The sequence below is a fragment of the Haliotis asinina genome, chromosome 1 (genome assembly GCF_037392515.1).
Source record: "Haliotis asinina isolate JCU_RB_2024 chromosome 1, JCU_Hal_asi_v2, whole genome shotgun sequence".
NCBI lineage: Eukaryota > Metazoa > Mollusca > Gastropoda > Lepetellida > Haliotidae > Haliotis > Haliotis asinina.
Genome location: NC_090280.1, coordinates 61,094,180 through 61,114,007, shown reverse-complemented (window position 1 = coordinate 61,114,007; position 19,828 = coordinate 61,094,180). Strand labels below are relative to the sequence as shown.

The window sequence follows — 19,828 nt, the reverse complement described above, 5'->3', positions numbered from 1 at the left end:
TTGCTAACAACAATAAGTTTATTTGTGACTGAAACATTTTCCACACAATAGAAACGTATCTTATTTCAAGGGATCTAGAAGTATGTAATGTCAAGATACATTCAGGTTGGAATAAAGCTTGATAAACCCCGCATGTACGTGTCTTCCTGAGCCAACCCTCCTGGCAGTGTAACAACTGACACGAATGTTCACTCACTGACATCAAGTATGCAAGCTTTGACTTAGTCCAACTAGGAACACAACAGTAACCTATACTTCGGAATTACCCAGTCTTTCACGTATCCAGTGGAATTTTATTATCATGGCAAGATTAATTAGGTCCTTTGTAATCAAACTAATAACAAATATAAGTGTAAATCAAACACCTACCAAGAGGTCAAATTAGTAAAGTAAGAACACTTAAATCTTTATTTTTTAAATTTGAAATATACCTGATGCCGTTTGAAAGGCAATATACTTAAGATAATTAGCAGTATCAACTCTAGCATCTACCATACGGTCACAAGTACTGATTATTTAAGAAACAAGGCCCCATTGCACAAAGCTACCATGCACACCTATGACGATTATAACTACCATAACCTAACATGGGCTTAAGTCAGTCATGTCGCTAAGATGGCTTTGTGCAGTTGGGTCCACATGTCTTTCTGTTAACTTGTTTCTGAGCTTTTGATACATGTTTGCATATTTGACATAGTGTTCAAAACCTGATGTGCAGATGGGCTTTCTTTGTCAGGTCAAAAACTTACTGCTGTGGTTTAATACCAGATTAAAACTGATATGTCTCTTAGTCTGTTATCACCCCTTCTATGCCATCCCTTTAACTGGATGGACACTACATTCACTCTCATAACTCATGGGAGTTAACGCATATGTAAAGACAAGACTATCTACATTGTTGCTGTCTACCATCATTTCCCATCATTTTACAATCCCAGTCATTATGAAAAATATGTTATCCTCCTGCTTATCAGTATCCCTGTCTAGGTAACCATGTGACATTTGTTTGAAGAAATCTCAGCTGTATCCAATTGTCAGATAGAATAAGGAGGACAGGATTTGTCTATCAGAACTGTGACAGTATGCCAACCTCGCTTTGGGTTGGTTGGATTCTAAACGTTGCCCTCAGCAATATTCCAGCTATATGGCATTAATCTGTAAAATAATCGAGTCTGGACCAAACAGTCCAGTGATCAACAGCATGAACATCAATCTATGCAATTGGAATACAAAGTGTGTCAACCAAGTCAGCAAGTCTGACCATCCAAATCCGACAGTTACGTCATACCTTTAGGATGTGGATCTCGATAATAACTGTGGGTGAGATATGAATCATATCTCCATATGGTACTTATGTCTCACAAGTTTCATAGTATCTCCTTTCAGTAGTGAATCACAACCCTTAATCAGATGCTTTCACATTTCTGAAAGCAAAGAAACAGCTTGGAGGGGCTGTGTTGATTCTGCTATTGTAATCAACCAGGTTTTACTAGTGATCTACATAAATTCTTGAACCTGTTCTGTTATTATTCACATGTTTTACATCAATGTAACATGTAATCGATTGTATGTCCTCTGATACAGAGGTTGTAAATCAATGACAAATGAAATACAGTTATAACAAACCCATAATGAACTCAAAGGGACCACAGATTTCAATTTGCTACAGCAAAAACAGACATTAACATATATCTCAACTACAATATACAGGTAATGATCAGGAAAAGATGTCAGTGTGTTTGATATAACAGTGTTTGTAATAAACCTAATTTACCATGTGTCATGAAGGTGAAGACTATAGCACAACCTCAAACCAAGCGAAAAGCTTCAAATGACATTTGCAAAGGTGAGTCTTTACTTGTGTGGGACAAAAGCCTGATTATCTCAGGTGAACCACATCAACAAAAGTAATTAATCAGATCATCTGCCAGTAGTCATGGGACTTGAAAACAAAAGATTATTGAAACTGAGAAAATTTGAGACAAATCTTTGCTAGGAAATATAAAAAATAATTCCTGATGCCTAGATTCATGTCAACTGTCATGTCATAACACCTATATTTTGTATCTTTCAGCAGCAGTGAACTTGTTAACCAGAAATTAGTAAGACACCTCCCACCCTCCAAAAGATCTTGTTGATATGGAATCAGGCAAACTGAAGCGTAAAATAGGGACGTGCAACAAAGAGAAAATGACCAGTATTCCCATATGCAAGCAACTGGTCATTTTTCTCTTTGTTGTGCTGCCCTGCTTGCACTACATTTCTCCTACGTATGCAGCTACCCACAGAATGTTTCAGAAAACAAACAAGGTTTTCGCCACTGTTGAAATAATGTCCACATGTTCATAGACCAACTGTGTGAGCATTAACCACAAGGTCTAATGGTGTTAGACCATGTGTTTAACTGGTATTCAAAATGGTGAAAATATGCAGGGTGTATTATACTACCCGATTCTGATGCTGTCTCTACATTTGGCCGAGGTGCAGGTATTAGGGCTGCAATGACACGGCATGGTTCATTGAAAATCAATCTTACACCTTAGTTTTGGTTTTCAATAGCCAGTAGTACTATTCTGATTTGCTATTTGAATACCTATTCAAATTATTTCCACACAGCCAGAACATAATTTTGACTCCCAAATCAAGCAGTTTCGAGTGCTGGAATAAGCATTTCATGATAAAAAAGCTGACTTTGAGAGTTAAATGAAATCGGATGTTTTTGCTTGTATGTAGAATTGAATTGAAAAGGATTGAATTGAGGGCCCAATGTCGTGAATGGAATCGCAGCCCTAGTAGATAAATCATGACATAGTTGAGACTGGTCTTAGCATCTTCACCTCAATATTGTGTCTACTGTGATTAACATTAAAAAAATTAACAACAGCACTGCAAAGTATTGGGGGTACAGTGGTAACGGAACATATGGTATACAAAGTGTATTAAGGACTGGTCTCCTCAAACAGAAACTGGTTATTCTTTACTGCTTCTTTCATAATAAATGCATGAAAAATATATACAGTGTGGCATATTAATAACTGGTTATTATTAACAATCACATAAAAATGTTTATTTCGTGCTTGTATTTATTTCATGATTTACGGTATATACTGAATGATGATCATCACAGATACTGTCTACCATTCCATATGCACCCACATCCACACTGTAACTAATGAAGACTGAGTAATTATATCTAAACTTACATTATTGTAACCATGACAACATATTGATATAAAATTTATATTCAAATACAAGTAAAATAATGCGCAATGCTGTTAGGATGAAAATACAATGGTTCCTAGGCAACAATCAAACATAAACATGTGCTGGTCAATGTCTTCGTGTTGAAATAACATCAGGATTTCTTTCACTGATGTTTATAGGCCTGAGAATGATATTGTGACTTTATCTCCATGAATGCTAATTTTGCATCAGTCATATCTTTGGTTATCTCAAACAAATACTGAAATTTCAACAAGTCATGAAATCTTTCAAGGAAAATTTGAAAAATGGTTTGACCCTACTTGTCTTCCATAAACATTATACATACCAAAGCAGGAGGATTATTCAAAATTTGGATTCATACTCAATTCAACTACCATGGTGCTCGACAACTTGTATGTCTATAATGAATGTGACCAATAAATATGCATTAATAAAGTGTTATATTTTGTATGTGTTGGTCTCCATTTTCACTTACATCATACATAATAATTCTCAACTCTTACATTAAATTTAGGTGTAGCAGTTGAGTGAAGGAGAAAGGTATTGCACCAATAAACCAGAAATATCTCAAAACATACTATACCACTCAAAAAGTAGGGTATATTACATATAACAGATTGATAAAATGCTCATGATGAAGCCATGGAGGAAACAGATGATCAAGAGAAAGTGAGGGAAAATCTGACAATTTATTCCATTCCTTTGGAAATGTTTCATCTGTATGGATATATATTACTTTTTCTCATTTGTATTTGCATTGGCTAGTGGTATCCTCATAAAATGCAGTATCCCCTACTTTTTTAATGGCATATAATTAGACTTGATACACAGTACCATGGTGGGCAATCCAGCCTGTACCTTCAGTGTGACAAATGAACACTTCAACCTATATGCTTCCTCTCTGCCCTTTCGGCACTTAATTCCATCATCTTTCAGTTCTGCTAAAAGTTTTTACAACAAAAGACTCTCACATTGTTTCAGGAGCCACGAGCTAAATGGCAGCAACATCTCAGGTGTCATGATCAGTTTCATCGGATCTACAATAACGTACCTATAACCAGATTGTACTCAATGTGTTCAAACATTTTGGTTCTGACGCTTATAGAAAAGGTAGCACACAAGATAATAAATGCAGTCATACCAGCAGTGGATATAAACTAAACATCAACAAAACACACAAGGCAAAAATAGCCCAATAACTTACAAGTTAAAGTGTCTATTACTGATTGAGCAGCAGAGATGAAAGTTCTAACAACATGCTGTTTTGATTTGCCATTTATGCCTGTATGCTCCAGGGATGGAAATTAACACTTGCCCATAGGACCACTGCTAGTAGGAATTACCTTGGGCTAACAAAATTATACTTCTAATTGCCCATTGTCTACTCAGTGTTTAACATACGATTTAACAAAAAAAATTTTGGAGGGAGAGGCATGCACATCCCCTCACCCCTGTCTGGATCCGCCCCTTTGGACGGCTATCAAGGTTAAAAAACAACAAACCAAAACATGAGCCCTGTTTTTTTAAAGTTAATCTCCATCCCTGTCTACAGGGTCCACATACAGAACTAGCACTGAGGAAATGACTAGGGTTGAGCCTATGTTAACTGAAGTCAGTCTCGGACCATGTGCTCTCCATGTCACTGCCCTCAAAGTCAGCCTGCAAACAAAACACACAGTTAGACAATAACCGATGAGATACGAGGAATCAAAGAGCTTGTCACGTGATAATGAATGGTGTCATATCCTACTGTCTTGTGACGACTAACAGCATTCATTTATGAGCAACAAGAAGTCTGCATTTATGCATTTCAAATACGATATTCTTTATATACTACTAAAGAATGTTAAGGACTCAGATTCCATCCTATTTCCATACTCAAGCCATGCATACTACTCAAAATATGTAAGAATCACCAAATTCTTTCCTATTTCTGTAAAAATATATAGAATCTCATCCAAGAGCCTGCTTCAACAAGATATTGTCACTTTTATCAACGAGTGTTGATATATTTGATGGTAGAAGACACGAGGGTGAGATTCAATTTATCATCAAAATCACTCTTCAGTAGTTTTCAATGATAAATTTACACTTCTGAACATGTACTGCTATTAGACCTGCAGTGCAGCAATGTCACAGCATTGTGAAGTGATCACGTTTTTTATGTCTTATTTTGTGAATCATATAATTGATGACACAAAGGCTTTGTACAAAATCTACTGCCAAAATGATATCTCCAAGGCGATATCGTTGATCCCACACAAGAAATATTGCCAGAGGAACAGAGTTTTGGATGATAAAATCTGTTTTCCCATTAGACATAAAAACGGTAATGTGCAGGAATTTGGTCATTCTTTGGAATTTTGTGCAGAATACTCCCAGTTCTCTTAAACAAAATACATTGTAAGAAGGTCTGTGTCACTTGACTGGCTCACATGCAATATTTATCCATTTATGTTTACATAAACTGAAAAATAATTATAATGGTCATGCATGGCCTGACTGATGTCTCCAGACTGGCTGATAACCAAATGGGAATGGCTTGTTTTACACTTCAGTGGAAGCTGTCAAAACCAGTACTTGTCCAATCCAGCAAGTTGTCAAGACTGGCATAAAATCTCAGTCACATCCATGGCTTGTACATTTATCATCAGCTCTACAATCCAGCACATTGTCTAGACCAGATTACTTCTTCAGTCCAAATGAGTGCCGGTTTAGACAGCTTCCACTGGATTTGTGCCAAATGATATCACTAAGTTTGAATTGTGTCAGTTTACTATTTTTATTATTAAAAAGTCTGTAAAGATAACACATATATTTATAAGAACTGACTTTGAGAGTTTGAGCATTTATGAAGTCATAAATGAAGAACAACAGGTCTGCAAACAATAGGAAAACAATTGCCAGTCGAGGTAGCACAAAAATTTCACTGAAGATGGGATACTTGAAACGAAAAAATATGCGCTCCAATAGCAATCATAATGCTGGGACCAAACACTTTTTAAACATTCAATATAAGGTTAATGGCAAAGACCCTTTGAGTTTCATGCTTAATTTCCATCACATCAAGGCCGGACTCCAAAAATATTTGGATATAAGTTTATCACAAAGTTTGCAATCACTTTTTGGAACACAGTCCATATGAACTCACGGCATGTAACATCATTAACAGCTGACAACATCATATCACAGAGTTCTCAACAATGAGAGAATTGTTTTCAACTGACCAAAATCATTGAGAATTCCTTAACAGCATTTTGTATAATGGAGAAATCATGAGAATTTCAGTGCAGAATTAGAACAACCATCATGAATGATGGTATTGGTTGAATCCCTGAATGATGGTATTGGTTGAATCCCTGAATGATGGTATTGGTTGAATCCCTGAATGATGGTATTGGTTGAATCCCTGAATGATGGTATTGGTTGAATCCCTGAATGATGGTATTGGTTGAATCCCTGAATGATGGTATTGGTTGAATCCCTGAATGATGAGCACATTTTACCCATTTCTCTACACAAACCAAGTACTTCTTAATTGGCAGTGCCAATACAAGCCTCTAGTTGCATAACTTTAATGTTCAGAACAGCCAATGCATTTCTAAGCTCAAAACAAGAGGAAGACAGTCACTAATGTCCTTGGCAATGGCAAAATATTCTTCATGAACACGTGTACCAGTTATGATGATGTTAAATGTCTTGGTGTGTACACCACTAGATCTATCCATGTGCCAAGCTTGGTGAAGAAATTGTGAATGGTTTTAAAGTTCGGCTCTGGAAAAGAGCACAATCACCAAAGTAAGTCAAAGTCAAACTTGTTGCCATGGAAATGTAAAAAATATTTGATTCAGAAATCAGAACTATTAATCCAACACAACAGGTATGATCTTTGACAAATGATAAGGTTATCAACTTGCATAGATATGAAAAGTGAAAATGAGTCATAGTTCATTGACAGTTCAGACAGGTTGATCACATTTTGACATTGAGCTGATGCATCTGTTGATGCATCTGGTATATATTCATCCGTTGATGAAATGAGATTCCTTTCAAGACAACTGTTTCATGCTTTTTCAAGAGTTATACAGAGTCTGTGTTTTCAAATGGAATGAATTCTCTTGATGAAGACAATTATTCAGATGACGTCATCATCACTCACGTCATTGTCACTTCCCCCCATCTCCACCTCCACGTCGTAGCCTCCCTCCAGACCCATGTCGTTGTCCTTCTCAAGCCGCTCGATTCCCTCACGAGCCTTCACGTTCAGTGGCTCCATCCTGAAATAGATAATACTCCAACTGTTCCTAAGGGCTTTTGACTGACCTAGCATCACTCAACCTGTTTATAGAGGCTTTTGACACAACATTTATCTCACAACCTATAAATGGAGGCTTTCAACACAAGATACATCACACCACCTGTAAATGGAGCATTTTTTTAAATGAGACATCATCGCTCAACCTGTAAATGGAAGCTTTTGACACAAGAGACTGCAAATAGTAGAATTATGCATTTGTTTTTGTTTCTTAATTCCTGCATTTAAGTGTGACAGTTACTAGCAACACTAGCATGTACCTTACAGCTTGCACTGTAGCTCCAGACATGTGGCAGCAAGACCAGGACACCCATTTGAAGTCTATCCACATCCACAAACATCCTCACACGTGCTGCTGTACTTACGTTATGGTGATGATGTACTGGTCCATGGCCTCCTGGATCCTGTTGGTCTGGGCCAGGAAGTCTCCCAGAAGCTGATGTAGTCGGCCGGTGGAGTGACTCTCGAGCTGCTTCTGGAGGCTGCGAGAGAAGTCGGCTTTATTACACCAGTGTTTCCATCATAATGTTGGGGTGCAATAAAATTAGCTTGATAAAACTAGTAATAAATGTGCACATTAAGCCACGTTGAAGGAGCTCATATTAATGTGCTCCATCACATTATTTCTGCTCAACATACTACTTCTGACACTCATAAGGATTTGGGTTATAATTGACCTTCAGTGAGTGAGTGAGTTTAGTTTAGTGATTGAGATATTTTGATTTTGTGCTGCACACAGAAATATTCCAGCTATATGGTGGCGGTCTGTAAATACCAGTCTGAACCAGACACTCCAGTGATGAGCATGAGCATCGATCTGCACCACTGGAAACCAATGACACGTGTCAACCAAGTCTGACCACCCAATCACACTAGTGATTATGACAAGCATTGTCCTTTTGAGACAACAATTTTGTTGCTGAAGACCTATTCTACCTCAGATCTTCACGCATCGACGTCCAGTAACCCATGCTTGTGGTGAGAAACAGCTAACAGGATTGGGTGATCAGACTTGTTGATTTGATTGAAACGTGTCAGCATATCCCAGTTGTGTAGATCAATGCTCATGATGTTGATCACTGGATTGTCTGGTCCAGTCTTGATTATTTTCAGACTGTTGCCATATAGCTGGAATATTGCTGTGTGTAGCATGAAATTAAAATCTCGATCACTGTTTCTGACATAGGTTTTGTAGACAGGGTTTTGACAATGCACATATGTTGCATTCCACCTTGTTCACACAAAACAGATGAACAGACACCATTCATATCATTCATGGTTGCTTGCGATCACAATCTCACAACATTGAAAATATAAGTTTTGGGGGTTTTTTTATAAAAATTTATTCATATAAATGTTGCCACTCACAGTTCAATGCCCCTATCGTGCTGTTGTTCCTGAGCCAGGATCTCACACATGTTGTACACAGGGTCCAGGGATGATGGGTCCATCTTCATCGCTTTCTCCAGGTAAGGCTTAGCCTGGATACAACCATGAAATATCTTGTACATACAGACACATCACTGGACATATACAGATACATTATAGAACAGATACAGACACACCCTAGGACACTCACAGATACACTACAGGACACACAGACACACATAATAGGGCACATCACAGGACAAAATACAGTCACACCAGAGAACATATCATAGAACACTTACAGACACGTTATAGGACACTGAACACACAGTTACAGAATACATCCAGTTATCCAAACTCAACAGATGTTATTCATTCTCTGAAATCATTGCCAAAACCTTTTCCACAGATCCAGATGAAATACAAATAAGATCCAAATGAAAAGTTGACTTGGTGAGTGAGTGGTTGTTTTTCACATTCAGCAATATTCCTGCTTTATCACAGTGGGGGACACCAGAAACGAGTTTAAAAATATACCCATTTGGGGAATTGAACCTAGGCCTTGGTGGGCAAACTTTGTAACCATTCGGCTATCTCACTGCCCTTACTTGGCAACGAATATGAATGACACGAGAAATGATATTTATAGTTTGAAAACATTATGAACTGTGGCTTCATATGTTTTTGAAATAAAGAAATTGTTTACTCTCTAACTCAACTGCTGCAAAGTACTGGATATACATGGGCTACGAGTGAGTAGAACAGTAGAGTTACCTACCTTTGATATCATATTTGGATCTTTTGACAACACAGACGCATACAGCTGAAACATAAAAACTCCATCAAATAATATAACTTAATCCCTTTACCCATTAATACACAAAAGAACTAATGTTAACAGCAAGAAAAACCTCCCTATAAGTAGATACACAACACCCCGGGGCAGCATTGTCCCATGTCTTAAACCTTCACATGATCTTGTGAGGGTTCAAGGTTTAAGGTCAAGGGCAAAGTATGCTTGAAGTTCAACTTCAGGAACCTTTTGGATCTGTGCACAGGCTCAGTGACTTGGTTGATGTTTTTGTTGGGTACAGATTATCTTCAGGACACTGCTGGGATCATGTTGAGTATCATATTAGGGAAATAATCTAGCAATAAAAAAGGACCCAAATGACCACCCAACCGTCTGCTTGAGTGATGAATGGGAGAGTGCTGAGAGCTAGACTCAGGTCACGTGGGACCGTTTGGTGGGAAAAGGGAGGAGACCCATGGGTGCGTGGTAATATGACAGCTTCACAGAAATGAAAAGTTCCCAATTAACTGTCAAAAGTAGAAAAGCAATAGGCATGATTCAGGATCAGGAAACACAACAATCTGAGTTCACCTGAACTGCTGTATGTACTTCCTGCCACCGTTCAGGTTGACAATCAACTGTTGTGGGTATCAAGACAAGCTCTAAATCAATTCATCAAGCATGACAACCCAATTCATTTTCTTGGGTGTTTAGTGTAATGAGTGAATCAAGTCTGCAAGAAATGGCAATACATTTTTCAGCTCGTATTCTCGTTTTTCAATGTGTTAATCATGTATTATTTTCAAAAGAGGTGACTTAAATTATGTCTAAATCTTCAAAGGCAATACAACCTTTTAATCATGAAGGAACAATGTATCACATTGCCAAATCTATTAGTCACATGATCATGACGGGTTCGGGTATTGACATGGGTAAGAGAGTCATTGCCCACCTGTCTGAGCCCTATTCACTACTGTTTACAAAGACTTACAGTGAATGTTCTAGCACTGTTCCCATGTGTACGTATCATCCGGCCCGCCCAGGTGAGAGCATCCTTGATTTTGTTGTTAGAAAGGTAACACTCAATGAGACCTGAAAAAGAAACAGATCTTAAACACAGGCTGGCATCAATAAATACAACATCCTTATCATGACTGTTGCTACTAAGCAGCCACAGATGCAAGAGCTTGGATTTATGCCGGTTTTAGCAATATTCCAGCAAATATCACAGAAGAGGGACACCCAGAAATGGGCTTCACACATTGTACCCATGTGAGGGATCGGACCTGGGTTCTTGGAACGACCAGTGAAAGCTTTAACCAGTAGGCTACTGCATCACCTCCACTGCTCACGTGACTGATGGTTACCAACAAATGCCCGTCAATAACATTTTACCCTCTTTCAAATTGTGACATTCTGATCTTAAAAAGAATTTACAGATGGGTTTATCCTGATGAAAGAATATTGCTCATGATCAAAATGAACTATAACTATTGACTTTGTTGTCATGGTGACATGAAGACACTTGCACTATCAACCATCAGTTTGTACAACATTCAGGGTTTGAGGAAGAGAGTTTTATGGATGCCAACTTCGTTATAATGAGGAACAAAACATTTCAGATGAAAGGGTTTGTATTTACTCCAAAACGTTGTATTCATTAAAACACAAATGCTGACATCCATAAAACTGTCTTCCTGTGAATTACTTGCAATGTGAGGACTTGATACAATCAATGTGACAAACATAAAGAACAAGAACTGGTGATTTGGCCAGAAAAGTTCCCAAAACGTTGTATCAATGAACAAATGAACAAAAATCCAAACAGCATCCTCTAAAATGCCAGTCAAGCAATCAATGTGACATTGTGATATACGATAATGGTATACTCTGCAGCATGTGGGATATGTTCAGTATTTACCATTGTAAGCTTCAAATCGATGTGGTGCAAGTCTGACAGCCTCCAGGAAGTGAAGTGTGGCATCGTGGATCTTCTTTAATTCTAGCAGAGCTGTACCCTTGAGGATGAGAGCCTGTATAGACCTGGGATCTATCTGATATGCCTGCAACAGCAGAAACTCTAGAATGTGAACAACAGCATCATCGCACACTATGAGTAGGAGGTTCTGCAAATACAGATGATAAATCAAAACACGACCCTCTGGATGGTCTCACATCTCTTGTTCTCAGAACAAGTGTGGTGGGGTTAAACCATTCACAAGGCCAGGGTTTGATTCCCTAGGTACAAAGCGTCTGGACCAGACAATCCTGTGACCAATAGCATGAGCATTGATCTACAAAACTGGGGTGCGATGACATGAGTCAACCAAGCCAGTGAGTCGTCCACCCCATCTATTACATTGCCTCTTACGACAAGCATGGGTTGCTGAAGATCAATTCTAATCCTGATCTTCATTGGTCTCAGGACAGAGTACATCATTATAAAGAAACTGATATGAATAATTTATAACAGTGTTTCCAGTGAGTATGTAAAAACTAGTGTCTAAAGTCTGATATAAATTGACATTGTCAACATGTCCATATTTCAATTTCAGAGTACATGATTGGTTGGACTCTGTTGTATCCTTTTCAAACTGATCAGCAACAATCTTGTCATACAAGGCCCTATTATGTATGTGCCATCACACTGTTAGGTCTAACAGTAAAGAAATACTTGGATACCTTTTGAGCAAAGTACACGGCTCTTGCTGCTCTCTCTTTGGGTTTTGTGATGCACATTAGGGAATAGTAACCCATGGCAACCCACGGTTCAGTGGCGCCATCTGAGATGCACATCAGCTGCTGTGCCAGCCTGTCGAAAAATGCAACAGCGAGGGTATAACATATAGTCAAAGTATGTCTGTAGAAACAAAAAAGGGAACACAGGAAAGTATGAGTGTTCCTTTATGTACTTCAAGAATTTCCCTCACAGTGCAATATATCCTTGTGTAGAAACCTGGAAAAGAATAACGGAACACTTGTACTTTCAAGAATTCTCTTATTTGTTTCCATGAGATCATTTCTGATAGTTATTACCACAGACAAGTTCAATATAACACACAAAACAAGGCCTTCCTGACATCTGCTGTGAGTAAGTAGGCAATGTAAGTAGGTGAGCTGGTAAGTGGATAAATGGGTAGGTGGGTGAGTTGGTGAGTGATGATTGGTGAGGGAGTTGGTGGGTGCTTGAACGGACGAGTGGGTGAGATGGTGTGTAGGTGTGTAGGTGAGTTGTAGAATGGGTGAGTTTTTGAGTACATGAGTGGGTGAGTGGATGAGTTGGTGAGTTGAATAGGTGAAAGGAAGAGTGGTGTGGTTTGGTGTTTTACTGCCAAAAACAGCAATCTTCCAGGTATATGTCAACAAACTGTAAATTTTCGAGTTTGGACTAGATAATCTGATGATCAACAGCTTGAGCATCTATCTATCTTACTGGCATACGGTGACATGTGTCAGCCAAGTCAGTGAGCCTGACCACCCGATCGTGTTAGTTGCCTCTTGCATTTACATTCCATTTACAACCACGAAGTGAGTGAGGTTCTAACATGGCTTTAATCATCATTTCAGTTGCATGATGTAGACAGCATAATGATGCTCATAATATCAATCGCTGGCTCTGGCATGATTATTTACATGCCTAGAGACAGTAGTTCTGTTGCAGAATGAAGTGTTGGATCACAAATTTCAATGGTAAAATGAGTTGTCTCACCCTTGTAATTCTTTGAATTTCTTTTCTCGCTTAAGAAGGAATGCATACAGGTCCATGTTTTTCAAGACTAGTGGATCTAATGCATGTACCTGAAACAATATGAAGCAAGACCATCATGCAGTGTTTTCCCTTAACCCTGAAAAGCTGCAGGCCTAAGGACCCAGAACTAAAAAAGGTTCTCCAAATGCTATTGGAGATGAAAAACATGTTTGCCATATGGACCTGAATTCTCAATATCTCCAGGGCATACGCTCCGATAAATACCTCTTACACAATGGAAGCATCTCCAATAATTTTATTACCTCCCTTTGCTGGCTCCACAGTAACCAATCAACTAAGCTGCCTTTACAACCGAGCTTGCCAGTGTCAACAAAGATGGTGGTTGCAACTGTGAAGGTTTGTTTGCTGAGCAACTCAGGTTTGAGTTCATACAAATTGACAGGTCAGAAACTTTTACAAAATATAGGAGAACTCCTGCTACATCTTTCTGAGTACCTCGGCATCAACTATTTCCCTAGTTTAATTGGTTAGATAATTTTACAAGCAAAAGTGAGTTGTGATTGGTACACTTTCAAGCATAGACACCTGATTGGATAAAATGCTAGACAAGGGAGGTAAAACATTCATCGGATCAAACCATAGATGCATCCAGGATATAGTGGAGATTATTCAGAATGTATTGCCTGCGATATTGAGGATGATGGACCTGCAGAAACAAAATCTGTGGGTCCAGGTGGTTTTCAGTTGTCTCCGAGCCTTAGGACAAACACTAATTTCAAATGCTGCCCTCTTATTCAATCATATATACTACTTAAAAGTAGCTAGAGAAAACCCTGTTAAAGAACTTGTGGTATACATCATAAAGCTTCTAACATAGATGAATAAGCTGCAAGTAATTTGATGGCACTGGACTGGCTAACCAAGCAATTGTTTCCTCATTAATGAATGAGAATTTATTCAAATTGAGCTCAAAACCAATAGTAGCAAATGAATTTATTAAAATTTAATGGAGATATCACGCCACTGACTAAGGAAGATGGAAAACTACCCATGTACTCACCCTCTGGAAGACTGCGATAGCTTGATTGTACTGGCCGTCGTAGAACCTGGCTTCCCCAACACAGTTCAACAACTGTACATTGTCCTTCAAACATGTCTGGAACACAACACAAGCATGTCAATAAGAGTTGCCTTGTTCATGCTAGGTTTTGTACAAGAGTCTGCACAAAGAAAATGAAAAATATGCAGTCCAAATCTTTTGCTCATGAAATTTTCATTACAATCCTTAAGCATTTCAAGAGGCTTTATTATTTTTTGCATAAAAACACCAGAGGTTTCTGTGTTAAATACACAATGACATTTAGAAAGTGGTCAGATGTAACACATATTATATTTGGGATTATGATTTCTTGTAGTCTGTATGGATGAAAACAATACTGATGAATCACTGATGAATCAACTATAAATTGGTTCATGATCAATCACTCTTTTGAGAATGGAATAAAAATATCAGACCAACTCTGGAAAAAAGTTTTCATTTGTCCTTCAGACAACACAAGCGCACATGAAGTGCAATTAACAAAATTACACAGGACATATTTAAGGCGACCCCTTTCACTTACGCCTTAAGAAACCTCAAACTTTGAAAATAATGGTCTGGATGTCAAAGGTGTATTTCATTGTCTGTTGTACCAAATCAACAGATCGATTTCATACTGTGACGTCACAATTGCATGTACTTCCCACCCTTGAGGCTGTTCCTGCGACAGTACCACCGTTACTTTACCCTCTTAAAACTTCACTTGCAAAATTACACAAAATTATGATAGTTACTTTTATGTACCTTTTTTATTTTGGAGACAAATGTAATGAAACTTTATTTCAGATTTGGTCTGATGTTTTCATTACATTCTACATTGAAATGAATGTTTGATCCATGAACAGATTTCGGCATCATTCTTACCCAAACAGACTGATAAAGTACAGAAGTAGATTGTTGAGTTAAGTACCATTAACTAAATACTAATGCTGATGGTGATCCACTGTGTCATTAATGCACATTTAACTAATCTGCCAGTCAACAGGAGAGATGAGATACTTGATGCTGGATTAGCGAGCATTAGAAACAGTCAATTGGACAGTCTTTGTTGTCCTCAAAAACCAAATAGACTGATGCCTGATTAGAGGGCACGTAAATGATCATAAATTAACTAGCTTCAGGACCAAATTCTAGTGCCAATATTGTGAGCACACTGCATTGGAGGGCTGCCAGTTTAGAGGGCTTCCACTGTTCACTGAATAACAAATCTACTCAGCAGAGCAAATGAGTAAAGCCTATGATTTTATGCAAGACAACTTGTGTCACCACCTTGGTTTCCATGTGCTTGAACGTCTGAACTGCATTTGAATACTCCTTAGATGACAGATATGCGTGACCTTTGATCCAGGATGATAACCTGAAATAATTAGGACATATTCATATTATTAAAAAACATTTGAAAGTTCCATTCAGATATGCAACTTAATGACCCCCTTCCGAAAAAGGCGGTGAGGGTAGGGGAGGGAGAGAGGGACAGGTCTGAAAGTTTCCAACCTGACAAACTCGGTTTTCACTGTCATAGCTTGATCTCAAAATGAACAGTATCATTATCATCATGAGTCCAGACATCTTAGAAACTTGGGTTATAAACCTGCTGATTTCCTAAACTTTAAATGTCAAAACATTTGGTCCACAACCCGCAAAGATCTAGGTTAGACTTGATCTTCTGCAACCCATGTTTGTTGCAGCAGGCAACTAACAGGATTCAATGACTTGTCATCATATCTCAGTTACACAGATCGATGCTCATGATGTCAACCACTTGACTGACTGGTGGAGGATCAATAATGTACAGGCCACAATCATATAGCTGCAATACAGCCGGGTGACAATGAACAAAAAAAAATTCTCTGACACAAACAAACTCTTCTTTTCATTGTTTACGGATTAGCCGGATCATGAATCAAAAAACATTTCTCAGTGTGGAGGCAATGTCTGTAAGTGTCCCTTACCATTCACAGCTGGTGCCGTGGGGAAGACTGTTCATGATGAGGGATGCGACATCTGCACCCTTCATTCCAAGTGTCAGCAACCCGACTGCTGCCTCTAGGGCCAGGGGATGCTCTCTGTTGGAAGACAAGCAAATACACACATCATGACATGTTTATGCTGTCTGTGTACAGAATACATGTCACAGACCTACATTCTCTCCGATGCCTGAATTAATGCATTTTTTGTCATTGTATGACTGTGCTACACACTCTGCACCCCACAACAAACACCTTTATTCAGCACCCTGTGACATGCATGAAGTCAGTACCCCATGACCTATATGTTTGCACCCCCATGACCTACATATCTGCACCTTGTGACCTGTGTGACATCTTTATTCAACACTTCAGTGCACAAACCCCTGATGTATGGTCCCCACTCCAAAACTATGCAGTTGTTTCATCTCAGTGATAAAAGCCCTTAATGATTCAACATGTACATGGAGCACCAATGTCTCACCTGACAACCTCCTTGTAACAAGTCATGGCTGATCTGTCTCGTCCATCTCGCAAGTACAGTTTGGCCAGTGCGAGGTTGATCTTAGCAGTCCGCTGTTTGGTGTTGATGCTCTCAAGCTTAAAAGATGCATTTGTGATAACTTGAAACAAATACTTCTGCAACTGTGCAACTCATAACCCATCATATCATAATAGGGTAGGGCTGTATAGATGCATCAAAACATCGACAAATTGCAATTGTTGATTTTCCAACAGTAATTAATCATTGGTAGATACAAAAGCTATCGATGCATCGATTGTATGTGTGACAGTCGATAGTTTAGTAACTGACTTGTCAATGTTGATAAATGCATGGTGTAAAATACAGGAAGTACCAGATTTGTTTGCGTGGATTTAGAATTTTTTTGCCCCACTTACTTCTTAAACAAACTTGACTGTTTACTTGATCAAGGTTGCAAGTTTCATGTGGGTTGTTAAAAAAGACTGAAACTACTTCAGCTTGTTCTTATTTCTCATAAACTATATGTTCATTTAGGAAATTGCTTCAAATAAAACAATTCAAGGAGAAAAGACTATTGCAATATTATTGCAATAGTTGGTCACAACAGAGTATTGCTATTGCAATAGCATGTTGTGAAAAATCTATCATCAATCTCCACTCTAATCCCTCCCCACTCAGCTCTGGGGTGACATTACTGAATCATTTGCATTACTTTTCAGCTTCATAACTTGATGTTGCACTTTTGATAATTTGATACTGTAAGTCCATACCAAAAGGTATCAGAATCTGCAAAGTTGTGTTTTGCATTGCATGTGACCTTTAACAACTTACCACATTGAGAGCCTCTGTATTTTGTTTTTGTTGAAATAGACACTGATACAGTTTAAACTTGACATCGACTTACCACATTGAGAGCCTCTGTATTTTGTTTTTGTTGAAATAGACACTGATACAGTTTAAACTTGACATCGACTTCAGATATGACATCCTGAAAAGTAAAGCATTCCCTCAATCTTCTTGACCGAACGGGATGAAAATTACCACTAGTCCCCTTACGAAGAATGGTTTTGTTAATGTCAACACATCCTAATTGCTGGTGGAATTGAAACATATTGGGGCTCTTGCTGTATGCAATTATGAGAATATGACCATGTTCGGTCACTTTCGAATATGGCAGATCCATATGTAATTATTTATTCTAAGGGACGGTGTTCACTGTGACAATGGTCTAAGGGAAGTAACTCTGGGACAACCACATTGATAGAAATCATCTGGTCATGGTCTATGGGAAACAACTCTGAGACAACTGCATCAATGGAAATCTAGACCACTGATTGGCTGCAAAGTGTCCCCGTCATGTTCACTTTTGGAAAAATAAATTACTGATCACTTCTCTTGCCATTCTCCTTCTATATTCCAGGGTGCTTCACACAATCACTATTTATGCATATATGTGTCTGGATGTAGGGTCATTCAAGATATAATTATATATTTCATTTATGATAATTATTCAGAAAACCCTGATTTCAGTGTGATGAAACATAATAAAGATACAGCACCATGAATCAGTCACAAAGATGTGTTTTGTTGAAATTCTCAATTGACTAACTTTAGTTAGATTATACAATGTTAAACTCACAGCAGATCCTGAACATTTTCCTTTTGATTTGTTGATGGCTTTCTTCAGTAGGAGAGATTTCCTGAATATACTCTGAAATAAACAATCATTACAATGTCACTAAAATATATTCAGCGTTCACAAATGGTGTTTCAAAGTAACAGGTCACTGGATACTGTGTGTTTCAGATTCACAAAACACTCTACCACAGAAGCTAGTTAACATGTTGCCTGTCTATCACAAGTATACTTTTCGAATCAGTTCTAGTTGATTTTGCCCCTAAGAGTTATCTCTAGTTTGGGAATTGTTTGAAATCTCACAATTAATAACTGCTTCATTTCCAATGAGCATGAATGGTTAGTGTCATTTTTCAGAAACCCCTGTTCAGGTTGTTATTGCAGATAAATATACTATGATGAAACTTGATACTTAGTGTTTAAAGTGATGATTAATACATGAACATAAACTTCCTTGAGTCTTCAAGAAATATTCAGTCATCACTTTTCAGTAAGTGAAGTGAGCTTTCTAAAAAGTAAATATGTGCTGCTACAAGCATCCTCCCTACCTCAGCTTTCTTGAACTCTTCTGTGTGGTACAGGGCGTCTCCAAAATGTACAAGACACTGGTATTTCTGTGGTAGTGACAGCACCTCCACCTCTGCACTGTTGTCACACAAAGACAGCACAAAAGAGGACTGAAACAATTATGACAAACAATAAACTCATTGAATGAACAGATTATTTCATCGTGTTATCGGCTCAAGCAACAAAAACCATGTTTTTCATTAACCATTAAAAACCCAACAACTTATTGTATACTCTATATTCCATTCACATATTAAGATCCACTGCTGTATACTACTTGTAATTTCTTGAATATTGCATGTGCTTGCTCTTGTCAAAAGCTCACTGTTATCTAAGATTGACAAAAAGAAAAGCTACTTGAACGAAATTCAAAACACAAAATAAGTCTAGACCAAAATTTATGAAAATGCTATTCACGAGAGAAATCTCTGTGGGGAAAGCGAAATGACTGAAAATGTTGAGACTGCAAATAAATTTGGTGTGCATCGACATTTCAATATATCATTACCAAATGTTTTAGATCGCCATAAAGCTCTGCTTGGTGCAGTTGTTTGATATGGTCGTATAAGTTCATCGTCTTCCCTTCTTTCGTTCTCCCGCAAATCGTACCTGTACTCGCTTCTAATAATACATTCAATATCCTATGTTTTCAGTGTAGGAATCAAG

The 19,828-nt window shown here is 38.1% G+C and overlaps 1 protein-coding gene across 1 annotated transcript; it reads right to left on the bottom strand.

Moving 5' to 3' along the window:
* LOC137295547 (anaphase-promoting complex subunit 7-like) lies at positions 1–19,787 on the bottom strand. The gene is made up of 17 exons (XM_067826936.1): positions 19,671–19,787; positions 19,144–19,272; positions 18,600–18,671; positions 17,865–17,948; positions 16,961–17,076; positions 16,462–16,575; positions 15,779–15,866; positions 14,471–14,566; positions 13,411–13,499; positions 12,384–12,513; positions 11,623–11,764; positions 10,693–10,793; positions 9,687–9,731; positions 8,909–9,021; positions 7,906–8,022; positions 7,385–7,502; positions 1–4,884 (listed from the first exon to the last, which is right to left on the bottom strand). The coding sequence occupies exons 1-17, from the start codon at positions 19,734–19,736 to the stop codon at positions 4,828–4,830; spliced, it is 1,677 nt and encodes a 558-aa protein (XP_067683037.1). The 5' UTR covers positions 19,737–19,787; the 3' UTR covers positions 1–4,827.
* Positions 19,788–19,828: the final 41 nt, after the last annotated feature.

What these genes read in the sequence shown, in the direction of transcription:
- LOC137295547 (XM_067826936.1), bottom strand. Translation starts at nt 19,736, where the DNA reads ATGAACTTATACGACCATATCAAACAACTGCACCAAGCAGAGCTTTAT. An exon ending in AAGAGTTCAAGAAAGCTGAG is followed by an intron (nt 18,672 to 19,143) that starts GTAGGGAGGATG and finishes TGTTTATTTCAG; the next exon opens with AGTATATTCAGGAAATCTCT. An exon ending in TGGGGGGAAGTGACAATGAC is followed by an intron (nt 4,885 to 7,384) that starts GTGAGTGATGAT and finishes TTTTGTTTGCAG; the next exon opens with GCTGACTTTGAGGGCAGTGA.